The sequence below is a fragment of the Trichosurus vulpecula genome, chromosome 3, assembly GCF_011100635.1.
Source record: "Trichosurus vulpecula isolate mTriVul1 chromosome 3, mTriVul1.pri, whole genome shotgun sequence".
Lineage (NCBI taxonomy): Eukaryota > Metazoa > Chordata > Mammalia > Diprotodontia > Phalangeridae > Trichosurus > Trichosurus vulpecula.
The window spans coordinates 219,546,104-219,561,733 of NC_050575.1; the positions used below are offsets into that span (position 1 = coordinate 219,546,104).

The following is a 15,630-nucleotide window of genomic DNA, read 5'->3' on the forward strand; positions in this document are numbered from 1 at the left end:
AGGGCTGGTGCTCTATTCACTGCGCCACCTAGCTGCCCCAAATCCATTTATTCTTAAAGATCACTTTCATCATGTAACTCTCCAGCTCAAAAACGTTTAATGGCTCCCTATTTTCTATCATGTTACATCTTCTTCTTGGTATTTTTATAATCCATTCTTCCATATGCCTAGCCAATCTTTTTTTTCCCCACTCTGAAACATAAATCCTTTGCTCTAATCACACCAGTTATCATGCCTTCTTTCATGCTGTCTCTCACAGAAATCATCTTTCTTCTCATTTCTGCCTATCCAAATCCTTTAAGATCTAGCTCAGTGAAGCATTCTTTGCCCACTCCAACCCTCATTGTTCTCCTATCTTCTGAATATTGACAGCACGTATAGTGTATACCACACAATTATACTCCTATTTGAGTTTAGCAGAGAAGAGCCCTTTTCCTCACTGTGACTTGCATAAGCACCATGTATAATAAATATCTCAGTTGAAATATCACCTTGCACTGCTTTCTAATTACTTCATGTGATCTGCTCTGTCCAAATATACTATAAACTTGGAAGTCAAGGGTTGTTTCAAGCTTCTTCTATATATTCAGAATCTAACAGCTAAATACAAGTGACATATATAAAAAATTACTTGCCAACTGAACTAAATTGAAATTTATGTTGTTCTTTTCCTTCTACTTCAATGATTTCCTACCAAGTGTGGTACAGTAGAGAGGAACAGTAGAGAGACATAGCATATCTTCTCCAGGTGGGCATCGGTTTCCTCATGTGTAAAATAAGGAGGCACTCAATTAGGTCAGGGCTCAATAAACCCTAAGTGCTAACACCCAGGAGAACTGAGAAATTTCTTCTAGGGACCTAATGTTTTTAATAATATTTAACATAGAGCAATATGAACTTTCATGTATAAATTCTGATATTGAATTCTATGCATTAGGATGTTTATTTAGACATCTGAGGTAATATAATGACCCTGGCTCTTGCCAGGAGTGGAACCAAGTCAGAGGGGATGGACAGTGCTGCTTAGTTCTCACTTATATTTCTATGCTAGTCAATGACACCAGCTAAAGCAGACAGGCCTTAAAAAGTCTTGGGGGCTAGAGTAAATGAGGATAAAGCACAGCATTTTGAGTTGGAAAGAATTTCAGAGGTAATCTAAACTTAGGCTCAATACATTTGCTTTAAATCTAAAAGCCAGCCCAAATATTTAGGAACCAGATTAATTTATTAAATGTCATATTAAAAAGTGCTTTCAAATGGTTAAATGTGCTTTAATTCATGCGTATAGTTGGGGTGGGAACAGTGGGAGTGCTGTGCTGAACTGCAATTTGACCTACACTAAGCACAAAATAATGGAACTTTTCCTTTGTAGGGAAAAGAACCTTTTTTTCACAGCAGCATGAAGCAGACTATGAAGGGTATGGTACAAGAAAGCTTTCACACAGTTTTCTCATATAATCACATGGTGGTCTAAGAAGAAGCAAAATGAGACAGAAATTGAATTTCTCTTAACTATACTCATTACGAAACGTACCTCAACCTGTACAGAATCTTCCTGTCCTAAAAAAAATTCCCAATATACCACATAGAACTATAGTATCAGCTACTATTTGCCTATACTCTAAACTCTCACATTTTCCACATCTTCCAGTTACTCTGACCTTCCAACATTGCTTTATGATTAGATGAAGAGAGCCTATCGGAAGAGAACTGTATGCCTGAATGTGAAAGATTTGGGAAACGCTTAGAGTGTCTATCCCTTCCTGTGTCACAGCCCTCTTAGGCTACCTCTTTCAGGTTTGGTTAAGAAAATGGAATTGTCCAAAGGGGGAAATTCTAATATTTTATAGTTTGGCTCTAGGTCAGGTTGCATTTCAGTCCTGACACCTCTCTCTCCAACCCTGGACTATATGCATCAATCAAAACACTTTTAACCATCTGAAAACACTTAAATATAATATTAAAAATAATGGTTCATAAGTATTTGGTAACTTCTAGATTCAAAGCAAATCTAATGAGTATAAGAACTAAGTTATTTCTAAGGTACCTTCCAGCTGAAAATGATATATTTTTTTTCCTTATACCAATCAGAGCTAATAAGGATGTAGTTATTTAATTGTTCCCCAGAAATCATTATGTATCCCAAACATGCAAGACATGGGAAATCCTCAGTGTCCTACTCTGTACAATTCATATAGGTAAAAGGCTGGGTACTTTGCCTTAGACACTGCAGGCTTTGATCTCTGGAAAAACAAACAAACAAACAAACAAACAAACTGACTAGTAAAGTGTTAGGTTTCAGGCTCTTGTCTCATTTGCAGAGAAGAAAATGTAGATGCTAAAACTACACTAAGACTCCATTAATGCACCTCTCAGCTCTGCAGACTAGATTATAATGTAGCTCAAATTACATTCGCTTCATATATAGTAATACACATTATTGTAATGAAAGCTTTTAAAGAGGATGTTCTCTCAAACACTCCAATAAAAGCATTAAATGAAATTGTACTGGGTTTACTTTAGCTTTTACACAGGTCTCTAGATCCTATCAGCTCGGCTTACAAAGGAAGTTTAAAAGTAAAGAGTGACTATCAGACAACAATCAACTCATATAATTTTTAAAGCTACATAAATCTCCAGAAGCTTTTGTCTAACTTTCTAAGTATATTTTTTAGACTCTAACTTCTTAACTGTCTTTTCTGTAAATATATTTTTTTTAAAAGTTTATTGCTTCCAAATAGAAAGCAAGGAAACTGACATTTTCCTTGTATATGAAAAACTAGGGAAATGACAAACCAACCCTATTACAAAATGTTGGTTTTTACTGATTGGCTCTGCCTAGGGGTACTAACATTTGCAAAGAAAAAAGTGGTTTAACAACCCAAAATGGCTAAATTTCATTTCATATTCGGCATCTAAAAATAAATGTTAACTTTTTAAAAATAGGCCTGTTACTTACTGTTAGTTGCTTGCACATTTTCTTCTAGTTTACAGAACAATCTTAATTCAGATACCAGCCAAGCACAGAGTTTGGTGAATTCCGGGGAACTGGCTCCACCAGTGACTGCCTGAGACAAAGCTCCATCTTCTAACAAAGGACCTTTGTAACTGGTGAGTAAAAGAAATTATACTTAAGATAAATAACTTTTAATAAATCATAGATAATACATTTACTTACAAGTATAGCAAATTTAACTTGAAAAACTGTAAGCCAACAACTACTTTAATGTAAGATATAACATATGTGGCTATTGAAATTTTGGGAAATTATACAACTCTGAGGGAGTAGCAGTAGCAATGGAGTCATGAAGCTGGGTGGGTTGGGGGAGAGGGTAAGGAAGATGTTGATCACCATGGCAACCCAGTACTCCAGCTAACTTTACTCTGTGCCCTCTGCTCTGTAATTGTTCCTCATGTAAGCAACCATTATTAGTGGGGTAGTACCAGGCTGGGAAGAAGAGTAGAGGAAGGAGCCCAGTTCCTCGTTAATTAAAAGGAGCCTACACTTTACTCATTCTTCATATGACAGGTTTTTGGGGGCCCATGAAAGGTGGTTGAGAGCTATTCATTTCAATCTAAAAAACAATCTATTAAACACTTTCTACATGGTCCTATACACAGCATTATGTCTGGTTCAGGGGGTAAATAGATGAAGAGCAATATAGAATAGCTCCTAAAAGAGCTCAAGATCTAGTGGGGTTGGGGGAAAGAGGCAAAGGGAGAAAACAAGGGAGAAGTATGCATACAAATAACTGTTAAGTAAGAAACTGATTAACAAGAGGTTAGACTACGATATAAAGTTGAGAGGGAAAAGCAGAAATATGGGAAGATTTCACGGAGGTTACATCAGAGCTTGGCAATGAAGGAAGGGCAGGGGTTGAACAGAGGATCTGGCTTCAAATACCTGCTCTGCTGATTATCACCTATATGAGCTTGGGACAGTCACTTCATCTCTCTGAGCTTTAGTTTCTTTAACTAGAAAATGAGTTTGGACCAGATGACCTTGGAAGTCCCTTGCAACTAAACATCTATGATTCTATGGCATAATTTTGGTGACTTTGTTTAAAAGTTTAAACAAAACACATATAAAAAATACTGAAGTATGTGATTTTTTTCACAGGACCAACTTATTTTTATAATCTACTAGGATACTATTATATAGTATTGTTAAAATATTTATCGAAGTCACAACCCCAATTGCCCTGCCTTTCCCCTTCCAAAAAAATAAATAAAATATTTATTGAAACTTGAATAACAGGCAAGTTAATAAAATTATAGTTACTTCAGAAGTAAAACCAAGATTATCTTTCTATTAAGTATGGAAACTGAGAAGGCTGTAAATATAGTTTTTAATGAACGGGATTTGTTTTGGATTACAAACATGTAGTTAACAGAATGCATCAAGAAAATAAAGCCACTGGACAAGCCTTTTTGAATCTATAAAGTCAAAAATTCAGTTTTAGAGGTGATTCTATCTCCAAGACTTCCAAGTCTTCTACTTTTAAACAGAATAGTTTAATTTTCTCCCTGCCTCTTGATTCAAAGCATAGTTACTAAAACTGTTTTGCTAATAAAATAGCTGGGCTTCAATCTTTCATCAGTGTTAAAGTAATTTCCCTTACAGACAAATAAGACTTCTGCCCAACTCTTGTCCTAGTTTTGTTAGTGAAATGTTTACAATATTCTTAGTCTTGGTTCAGCATTTGTGGGGCCAGTCCTTTGCCTAGCTAAGACTAAGAACTTTTATTTTCCAAAGTCAAGGTTTTCATGGTTTTTTCTTTGTTTCTCATGTTGACAAACAAGACAGAGCTTTAATGGGGCCCTTTGGTCTGAACAGGCAACTTGGCTTAACTAAATGAACAGGTTAGTCAAAGGGTGTGGTATGAACTGCTTAAGATAGTTTAACTGGCTTAAAAAAATATATATATGTAATAGAAGAAATTCTCAACGTAATGAAGAAACTATGAATTATAGTAAAGATACATTCCTAATTACATAACTATTACCTTGGCTATTGAATTTCTGGTGGTTTGCTATTAACTAGAAACGTATTTATTTGTACTGTCTGAGCAGATGATGTTTAAGATATAATGTTTTTTTCTAATGGTAGATGAAAACCATAACAAAATACAACATACGAATTCATAGTTGTAGGACAAAAACTGGTTTTTCATCATTTCAACTGGTAGCCTCATAGTGTAGAAAATCTGTCTGCTACTTTAGTCAGTCATTTCCAATCCTCTGACTCAAAGAAAACACTCCTTAACATCAGGTTCTTAATTTCTGGAGGGCCCCTAATTCTCCATTTAAGACCTCATTCAACAAAGAAAATACCACATATTCTTGCTTTTATTTTAGCCTCATTTTTTTAAATCATTACTTTTATTTCTGTAGAATACTGAGTACAGTCCTTTCTTCATAGAAAGTCAGTAACTGCTTGGAAAAACTGAAGGTGCATGCTAGTTCTGGAATCAGAGGACCTGGTTTCACATCCTATCTCTGACACTACTTGGGAAACCCTGGACAAGACACTTAATCTCCTTGTGTCTCATTTTCCTCATGTACAAAAAAACGAAGGATTTGAAGATGGGCTCTGAAGGCCTTTCAGCTCTTTCAGCTCTGATTCCATGAACTAGTAATAAGGATTCTTCTTTTTTTGTGTGTGGGATTACATGGTATAAGAACCAATGAAATTCAGCAAGTGGCTTGGCACCTAAGAACTGCCTGTAGGCATTGAAGTTAAATGAGTACCTGTCCAGGGTCATATTGCAAGAATATTATAGAGGCCTACTTGAACCAAGACATTCCTGAGTGAGGCCAACTCTTTTCCAGGGACTTGAGAATGCCACTATTTGTTTCTTTAAAAGGGATGCTACTGAAACAATATCTCAGGGTTAGAGATGAAATTTCCAAATATAATAAACAAAGGAAAGTTTCTAATAGTTATCTTATATTTTGTTTGGCCTCTTGTGTGGCATGACATTTAGGTTTTCTGGATCTAGAATTAAGACCATATATGAAACAAAGTATAGATATGGTCTGGGTTTAATATACTTAGAAAACCAGTTAAATTCTGTGATATTTTTTTCCCTCCAGTTAATCTTTCAATAGCATACTGAAACCACCCAGCAAAGTTGAACACCCTCCCCTCCAAAGTTAATACTGAATGTAGTAAGCAATCGCGACAGGTTCAGAAAAAAAATGTGTTTCAAAAGTGCATTATAACTTACATCCTGATGAACTTCAATGACTATCAATATTATAATAAGTAGTCTTATTTATACAGGTGGCCCAACTTCGTAAAGATACGCATAGAAAAAAATAATTATTGAGCAAGAAGATAAAAAAGTTGGAAAGAAACTTCCTACTGCAAATAAGTAGGAGCATCTACGTAGAATGAATATATTTAGAGAAGGTTAAGTAAGACATCTTAATAGCTAATTGGTTTGATGTGATTTAGTCTGTAATTTCATTAAGAAATAGGTATTTCTCAAGAGTACTTTTATCTCTACATCAAAGGAAACCAAGAAAATTCAGGAAGACCACTAAAGGAAAAAAAAGTTGATAATACTAATACTTTAAGCAAAACAACGTTACAAGCAATACCACTATCTTTGCCAAAAATTCCCAACAGGGTAGCAAGCCACTCTAAACTGATAAAAATCGAAGGAAGTAACTGTTTTTTTGTTGGGGTTTTTTTTTTTTCTGACGGAAATAAGCTCCCTAAACCATGTGGGGGTAAAAATCTGTATAAATGATTTGTTACTTTGTAAATGCAGTAAAGGGATATTTGTACCTTATCTCTAACTACACATTTAAACATAGTTTCTCCAACCATATTTAGAATGTTTCTTCATTCTCAACTTTTAATGCTGGACATACATCTGATTGGTCTGATAAGATAACTAGTACTGTTTTCAGCTTATTTATTGTTGAATAAGGGTTCTGAAAAGCTAACAACTATTGGCAAGAGGTGGCATGGTCGATGTAAAATAATATGAAGAAAACCCTGGTGGTTGAATGAGGGCCAACAAGTAGTCCCAATTTGTGGTAGAGAAGAAGTCTGGGGGAAACAAGCAATGTTGAGTTTCAACAGTGGCTGAGAACAGGAGGTGGGCTGACTACTTAAGGGTGATTGAGGAGTGCACTTGCCGAAGCTGGGTAGAGACAGAGGAAGATGGTTTGAGCTGGAAGGAAATTGTTGGTGATAAGTGGTAGGAAAGGGAAGGTTAGGTGGGAAGGTTAGGGAATAGGAACAGATGAATAAGATTAACAGGTTAGTGACTAGGCAAAACGTGAACTGAACGAAGGAGGAAGGCGATGCCAGTGAACACATCCAGGAGACCGGGAGAGGAGGGCTGGGGCTCTAGGATTCAACCAACAATGAAAGGATGGGAGGAGGAGGGGGTGCCATCAGGGGTGGTGGTTGGGGAGGAACAGCAGGCCCACGCGGAGACAACGACCAGGATGACTGACAAATTCCCAGGGTCCAAGTCTTGGTGACGTGACGGGACCCCAGATGGTATAAGGAGGTTAACACCAAAGGGGAGAATTGAGATAGATGAGTCTCCCCCGGGTAGTGGGGTAGGAGAGCAGATCAGGGATAGGGGGTGGAATAGGGGGAGCTGGCGGGTAGAGGGTGGGGGGAGGGAGGAGGCAGGTCGAGGAGCCACGGGGCGCGGCACCGGGAGGGAAGAGGTGGCCCAGCCAGGGTGAAGGGCCAGGATAACAGAGACTGCGAGGTTCAGGGGTTAAGCGACCGGGACTCTTACCCCAGATCCTCCAACGACTCCAAGATGTCAGTCTCCATGAGGTCACACTCCATGCTACTGTGATATTCAAATTTCCTAGTCGTCAGGCTCCCCTCTTCCCCGGCACAGTGCAGATTTGCGCATGCGTTACCTCACCGAACTTCCAAATCGACAGAGTTTTGCCTCGGGTCTGGCACTGCGCATATCCGAGCGTGCGCGCTAGTCCCAATCCTTTCCTTGACCACGCCCCCACCTTGCGTGAAACAGCCGCGCCATGCAGATTTGCACATGCGTACTAATGGAGAACGAAGCGTGCTGCCAGGAGATGGGCAAATGAAGCATGGTTGCGTGGCGGCTGGGCTGGGAGACTAAACTCCGCACGCCGAGTAGCCCCCTGCGCACATACTCCCCACCCCCACCCGCCCTCTCCAGTTGTGCATGCGCAAGTTGTGGGGGCGGGGTAAGGAGTTGCTGCCGCTGTCTGGGAAGGATGGGACGGACTCTGCCTGGAGATCTCTAGTGCTGAAACTCCTGGGGCTGGGGGATTGCCAAAGTGAAACTCATGAAGGGGGCTAAGAGCTGGGGATGCTAATAGTATAAGTCGCACAAAGTCCTCCAAGTACTTGCAGAATTGCTGCAACTCCAGTACTTGACCATAGACGGTGTAGCATTAGATGCACAGTCAGGTCTCAAGTAGCCAAAACGTTACATTAGACGCAGGAAAATGTCGCATAATCGCAGAATCCTAACCAGAAAGAAAAACTCATGTCCATACACAGGGATGCAGTCTGGGAGTTAGTGATAAGTCGCTTTACTGTCCACTCTACTATATAGTTCCTTTTCTGTTAATTTGTATCAAAGAAAAGACAAGAATCAGAATTACAGAATAAAAGGACCTCAGAATTCCATCTTGTCCAAATTTTATCTGGACATGTCTACGTGTAGTACCATTGCTTCCACCACACCCCTTCTCTTCCAGCAGATTGCCTCCACTATCATCATTTCTCTAATCTATAATTTCCCTTTCTGCTAGCTACTTTCCAGTTACCTAAAAATGTCACATCTTTTTCCTTAAAAAAAAAAACAAAAAACTAGACCCTACTACCGCATCTCAGAAGCTCATGATCATAGGGCCATGGATTTCCAGCTGGAAGGGACCTTAAAGATCATCTAGTTGACCCCTTCACATTACAAACGAGGTGACTGAGTTAAGAAAGGTGACTTACCTCTGAGGTAGTAATTGTTAGAGGTGGGATGTGACCCTAGGTTCTCTAACTCCCAAGTCCTGTGCTTTTTCAACTATAGAGATTCAAGCTATTGTCAAATGGTTTCCTCCCTTTCTTAGCTTTCTATTCTCTTCGAGTCCATTTCCTCCCCTCAATCAGTTTATTTATTTTCTATTCTGTGCCAGACACTGTACTTAAACCCAGAGATACAAAGAATGGCAAAAGACAGTTCCCACTCTCAAGGATCTCAAGGTCTAATGGGGAGGGGAAGGAGACAACATGTAAATAATTATAGATAAACAAGCTATATATAGGATAAATTGAAAATAATTAACAGAGAGAAGGCACTAGAATTAAGGGGGGGATCAGGAAAGGACTCTGTTACCCTTACTCTGGCTTCCAATCAGATTTCAACTGAAATTACTCTCTCCCAAGTTACTAATGATTTCTTAATTGACAAATTGGATAGCTTTTTCTTACTGCTCTTCCTTCTTATCCTCCTTGTAGCATGTGACAAACCAACTAAGCTCTTTTACTGGATAATCCCTCTCTTGGTTCTCTTCTCCTACCTGACTGACTGGTCTTTCTCAACCTCCTTTGCTGTATCATCACCCAAATAATGGCCCATTAGAATAGGTGTACCCCCAAAGTTCTGTCCTGGCCCTGTTCTCTTTCTATATTCTCTCATTTGGTTATCTCAGTGGCTCTCATGAGTTTATCATTTTTAGGCAAATGCCTCCTAGATGTATATAACAAACAAGCTCTAGTTTCTTTTAACTCTGGTCCTATTTCATAGCTGCTTTTTAGACATCTTGAATTTTTGGTCCTAGCTCTATAGTATCTTTCATAGTCATCCCTTCCTCTCTCACAATCACTATCTGTTCAAACCCTAGATTTTTACAATTTTTTTTATTGGTTCTCTCAAGTCCCTATCCTCTTCAGTCTATACCACACACAGTGCCATAATGATTTTTGTAAAGTAGGGATCCCACAATGTCACTCTCTTGCTCAACAAACTCCAGGTGGACCTCATCACATCTTAGATCAAATATAAGTTCTGTATTTGACATTTAAAGCCCTTCACAATCTGGCTCCAACCTCCCTTTGCAGACTTAACAGTATGATCCAGTTAACCGACACTTATCTCCCATGTCTAGAAAATAGTCCCTCATGTCTGCCATTTAGAATCCCTAATTTCTTTCAAAGTTAAGCCCACCATCTTCTACAGATGCAGCTAGCTGCTAATGCCTCCTCAGGGAAAAAAAAATCCATCATATTATATATACATATATGTATATATGTATGTACATGTTGTCTTCCCAATAGAATGCAAGCTTCTTGGGAAAAGAAGAGTCATTTTTGTTTTTGTCTCTCTAGCTCCTGGCACATAAGTGCTTAACCCATATTTGGTTAATTGATTGAAAAAGGCTATTAGAATTGTCAATTAGGAAATGATGACCATGTTGCAGAGAGAAATTTCAGTAGAATGATGAGGGTGGAAGCCAGATTGCAAGGCTTTGTGAAGAGAACTACCACCCCCCCCCCAAGTCTGGCTGTGAAAGAGAGAAGAAATGAAGAAATGGTAGAGTGAAGTGAGGATTTTTAAATTTGTTTTCAAGGATGGAAGACACCTGTTATATTTTAGGCAGTAGAAAATGAGCTAGTAAATAAGGACATTGGTAGCTAGATGGCTCAGTGAACAGAGCACTGGGCTTAAAATCGGGAAGATTCATTTTCGTGAGTCCAAATCAGGCCTCAGGTACTTACTAGCTGTGTGACCCTGGGCAAGTCACTTAACCCAGTTTGCCTCAGTTTCCTCATCTATAAAATGAGCTGGAGAAAGAAATGGTATCAGTATCTTTTGCCAAGAAAACCCCAAGTGGGGTCATGAAGAGTTGGACAAGACTGAAAATGACTGAACAACGACAACAACAAAAATAAAGAGACAGGGATGATTATAAGGTAGTTTGCTAGATGAGGTGACACAAGGACACAAACAGAGGTGTTGGAAAATATTCACAGCAGTACTTTAGTGGTGTAAAAGAATGGATTGAGGTATGTCTAAACAAATTGAAGTATGTTAACATGTTTGAATATTAGTGTGCTGTAAGAAACAGTTAATATGAAGAGTTCAGGGAATACTTGTATGAATTGATAGAGAGGGAAGCAAGCAGAATCTGGAAAATGGTGAGCACAAATACAACAACAATGTAAACAGACAGAGCAATAAAAAGAAATTGAACATTGTATAATTATAATTACTAAGTTTGGTTCCAAAGAAGAAATGAGAAAATGTACCTCCCTCGCTTCTCTGCTGAGGTGGGAGCTATGGGTATAGAACATTGGATATACTGACTCAATTATGTGTGGGTTAGTTTTGTTAAACTGCTCCCTCATCCTAACCTTTTTTTTTTTTTTACAAAGATGATTCATTGGGTAGGGGAAGAATATATCAGGAGAGTCAAGGCCTTCATCTTGACTAGAAAACAAGACCAGTTCTTCATGAGTGACCAGAGTTAAAAGAGGAGAGAGTAGAGAATGATATCACGTCATATCTCTACCTGGTATTTAACTACTTTGTGTTTATTAATTTTATATTTATTCTGTAGATGTATATATATACATGTGCCCTCCATTTGAATGTAAACTCCTTGACTGTACTTTTTCCTTTTTCATATTTTCATCTCCAAAGCCTAACATAATGTCTGATATTTTAGGTGCTTAATAACTATACATTGATTAAATCATTTTGATATGTAAATTAGGGCAAAGATGAATGGCTCTTTATTTTCTCAAAATATGAGGCAAGTTCTCTGATAGGATGAAAGAGTGGTATGAGAAGTTTCAGGAATGATGACACTATATAAGCCTTTTGAGGTCAGGGACTGTTTTCTTTGTATCTCTGGCACCTAACACACTGACTAGCACATAGTGCTTATTAATAAATGTTCATTTAACTATCTAAATTGCCATTGGGCAGAGCTACTTTAGACTTCATTTTCCCTATCTGTAAAATGAAATTGTTGAACTAGGCCATATTTTCAGGTTATTTTTCAGTCACTACAAAATCTGATTGTAAGGAATTATCCCATCATATGATGATCTGACTCAAGGTCTGGAAGGGTGTGTAGTTCCTTCATCCTTCATGATAGCTGGCTTTTTCTAACTTTCCATTCTAGGACCGGACAACTTTGACTCTTACACAAATACAAAAGACAATATCATCTAGTCTGTTTCGATGAGATAGCTGTTTTGAGCGTCTTTCCCTTAGGGAGGTAAGAAAAATATTGGCTTGAAGGCACACATTTTTAGGTTCTCTTGGGCAGAGTAAACAAAAATTTACCTTATATAGAAGTTAGAAGAGCAGTTGAATTGAAAACTGTGGTTGTCTTAGGAACTTTAGGTGTGAAAACCCTCACAAGTTTGTGAGGAAAAGTATTTCTATATTCTACATTACTTATACTACTACTAAATACCTTAGATCTCAATTGGTAAAGGGAAGTTACTTCAAAAATTTAAAGCAGAAGTCCTTAATCTGTGTTTGTAAACTTAAAAATTTTTTGGATAACTGTATTTCAATACAATTGGCTTCCTTTGATATACTTTATATATTTAGAAACAGTATTGTAAGAAAGCTTCGATAGGCTTCATTAGACTGTCTAAAGGCTGTCTATCACAAAGAAAGGTTAAGAACTCCTGATTTAGAGAGATGATTTCCTAATAGGTCAAGATATAAATAAGAACCTGAAAGTAAGATTTGCTGTAACACAGACTTAATGGCTATCCAGAACACCTACAACTTTTTTCCCCTGCAAAAAAAGAAATAGCAGGATTTTTATCTTTTTTAGAAAATTTGCTAAGGAAAAATATATATAAAACTAGGGATTATTATTCATTAATATCACTGAAATGAAAGCTTGAATACATTTCACAAAATCAATTTATACCACTTGATAAAAGACAAATTCAGGATATCTAGGAAATGGATACAAATGTTTGTGATTTTTCCTCAGTAGAACTGATATGAACAGTTTTCAAAAGAATTGCAGATTCTCAGTAAAATGGAAAAAAAGCTTCAAATTATTAATCATAAGAGAAATCCAAATGAAAACAACTCTGAGGTTTCACCTCTCATCCAGCAAATTGGCAAAGGTCATAAGCAACAACAAAACCCTCAGAAACAGTAATTGTCAGAGAGATTTATAGGAAGGAACACACACTTATGTCCTGTTGATGGAGCTGTGAAATGGTCTCAGGGGTGGGGAACCAAGTGGCCCTCTAGGTCCTCTAGTGTGGTTCTTTGACTGAATCCAAAGGGCCTCACTTAAGGACCTGAAGGGCCACATATAGCCTCGAGGCCACAGTTCCTCACCCCTGGCCTAATTTAGAAAAGTAATTAAACTGTTGACTATGCTAAAATGGATGTTCCACAGACCTCATAAATTCAGCATGTCCAAAACAGAACTCATTATTATCCCCTCTGCCTTTAACTCATGCCTCTTCCAAATATCACTCTTTCTGCTGAGGGCACCACCATCCTCTCAGATTTGCAAACTTAGATATCCTCACTCTCCCTCACTATCAAATCAATTGCTGAATGTTATAATTTCTCCCTCTACAACATCTCTCACTTCTGGCCCTTCTTCACTCTGTACATAGTTAGATGTTCATCACCTCTTGCCTGGATAATTATAACAGCCTTCCATTGGGTGTCCCTGCCTCCTCTCCCAATTCTAATTTATTCTCCACACAGTTGCTAAAGTGATTTAGCACAGGTCTGACTATATTGCTCCCCTGCTCAAACCTTAGGTTCCTCATCCCCTCTAAGATAGCAAGTCAAGCCAGCAAGTGCTTAGTGCTTACTGTGTGTCAGATACTATATTAAGTGCTAGCAATACAAATAAAAGCAAAAATATCTGTTTTCTATTCTGTGTTCTTTCACAACCTGGCCCTAACTTACTTTTTCAGACTCTATGAATTATTTCCCTTCCAGCACTCTATAGTCCAGCCAAAATGGCCTTCTTCTTGTTTTTCATAGACAACATTCCATTTTCCATATCTAGTATGTTTTCACTGGCCATTCCTCATTCCTGTAATATATTCTCTTTTCTCCTCTGCCTGGTAGACTCTCTTACTTCCTTCAAGACTAAGGTCAAGGTACACCTTCTGCATGCAAAGCCTTTAGTGGTTCCACCAGATGTTAGCACCTCCCTTCCAAAACTACCTTGCAATTATTTTCTATATAATATGTACATACCCATATATATCTATGTACATGTGGTTTCCCCCAATAGAATGTAAGTACCTTGAAGGCAGGGACTATCTCATTTGTCTATGATTAGAGACTAGCACAGTATCTGGCACATAGGTCCTTAATAAAATGCTTGTTGATTTTTTGATCCAGTAATCTCCCTACTGGGCATATACCTCAAGGAGGTCAAAGACAGAAAGATATATCTGATATGTCACAAAATATTCATAGGAATATATTGTGGTAGCAAAGAATCAAGCAAAAGATATTAAGTGACTACTTTGTTCTAGGCCCTGTGAAAGGTACTGAGTATACAAAGACAAAAATGAAATAGTTCCTGCCTTCAAAGAGTTTATATTTAAGAATGGAAACAAAATAGGTGTTCATTGATTATGGAATGGCTCTACAAACCATAGCATATAAATGTAAAGTAATATTGTTCAGTAGAAGAAGAGGATTGTGAGGAATTTCAAAGAAACATGGAAAGAATTTTATGAACCGATGCAGAATAAAGTAAACAAAACCAGATGAAAAACATATGAAATTACTTCAATTAGGTAATGAAAAGAACACAAAAATGAAACAACTCCAAATAATTGTAAATCCTGGATTTGGGATTGGCAATAGGATAATGATCATTATCTTCCCTCCTCAGGCATGGAGTTGGGAGTCTTTTTTGGCAGAATTTTATATATACTATTGGATGAAGTCAATGCATTTTTTTCCCCTTGACTGTCTGTAAGGGGTTAGGCTCAGTTAGGGTGTGGGATGATAATCCAGAAGCAAGAAATGTTAAAACAAAAAATATCAACAAAATTTACTTTTTCAAAGAGAAAATCATGATATGCCATGGAGTTAATGCAAGACAGTAGCAAGCCGATATTCAATACTCTCTGAAATAAAAGTTTTATGCTACCAAAAAGATTTCAATATAATATAAACTATTTTATAACAAGTACTGGAATGTAGGATTGATTCTGCAAGTATTTCAAGTACTGCCTTTGACACCTACTGTGTGTTATTACTGATGAAGGCATTTAACTTTTCAACCTGTTTCCCTATTCATAAAACGGGGATAATAACAGGCCATTTGTGAGGATCAGATGAGATATGGCATACAAAAATGCTTTGTAAACCTCAAAATGTTATGTTATAATTATTATGATTATTATCATATAATATTTTTCATTCTTATTATTATTATTTTCATATCACCACAGAAGAATAGCTTACAAATCTGTCACTTCACCTCTCTAAGCATCAGACTCCTTAACTCTAAAAAGGAGATAACACTTAACCTCATAGAGGGGCTATGAGGATATAGTGAGATTGAGTATGTAAAATCACTTTGCAAATCTTAAATTTATTATCATCATTTGTTTATTGTTGTTTTGTTTTATTG

The 15,630-nt window shown here is 37.5% G+C and overlaps 1 protein-coding gene across 1 annotated transcript in view; it reads right to left on the reverse strand.

Annotated features, from left to right (window-relative positions):
- The window catches only part of FAM98A (family with sequence similarity 98 member A), a 33,998-nt gene extending 25,809 nt beyond the window's left edge, over window positions 1-8,189 (reverse strand). Inside the window, exons 1-2 of the mRNA XM_036750962.1 lie at window positions 7,773-8,189; window positions 2,960-3,108 (exon numbers count right to left, since the gene is read on the reverse strand). Of these exons, the coding sequence (XP_036606857.1) occupies window positions 2,960-3,108; window positions 7,773-7,825 (202 nt within the window). The 5' untranslated portion in view covers window positions 7,826-8,189. The remainder of the gene's footprint in view (window positions 1-2,959; window positions 3,109-7,772) is intronic.
- Between the last annotated feature and the right edge of the window lie 7,441 nt (window positions 8,190-15,630).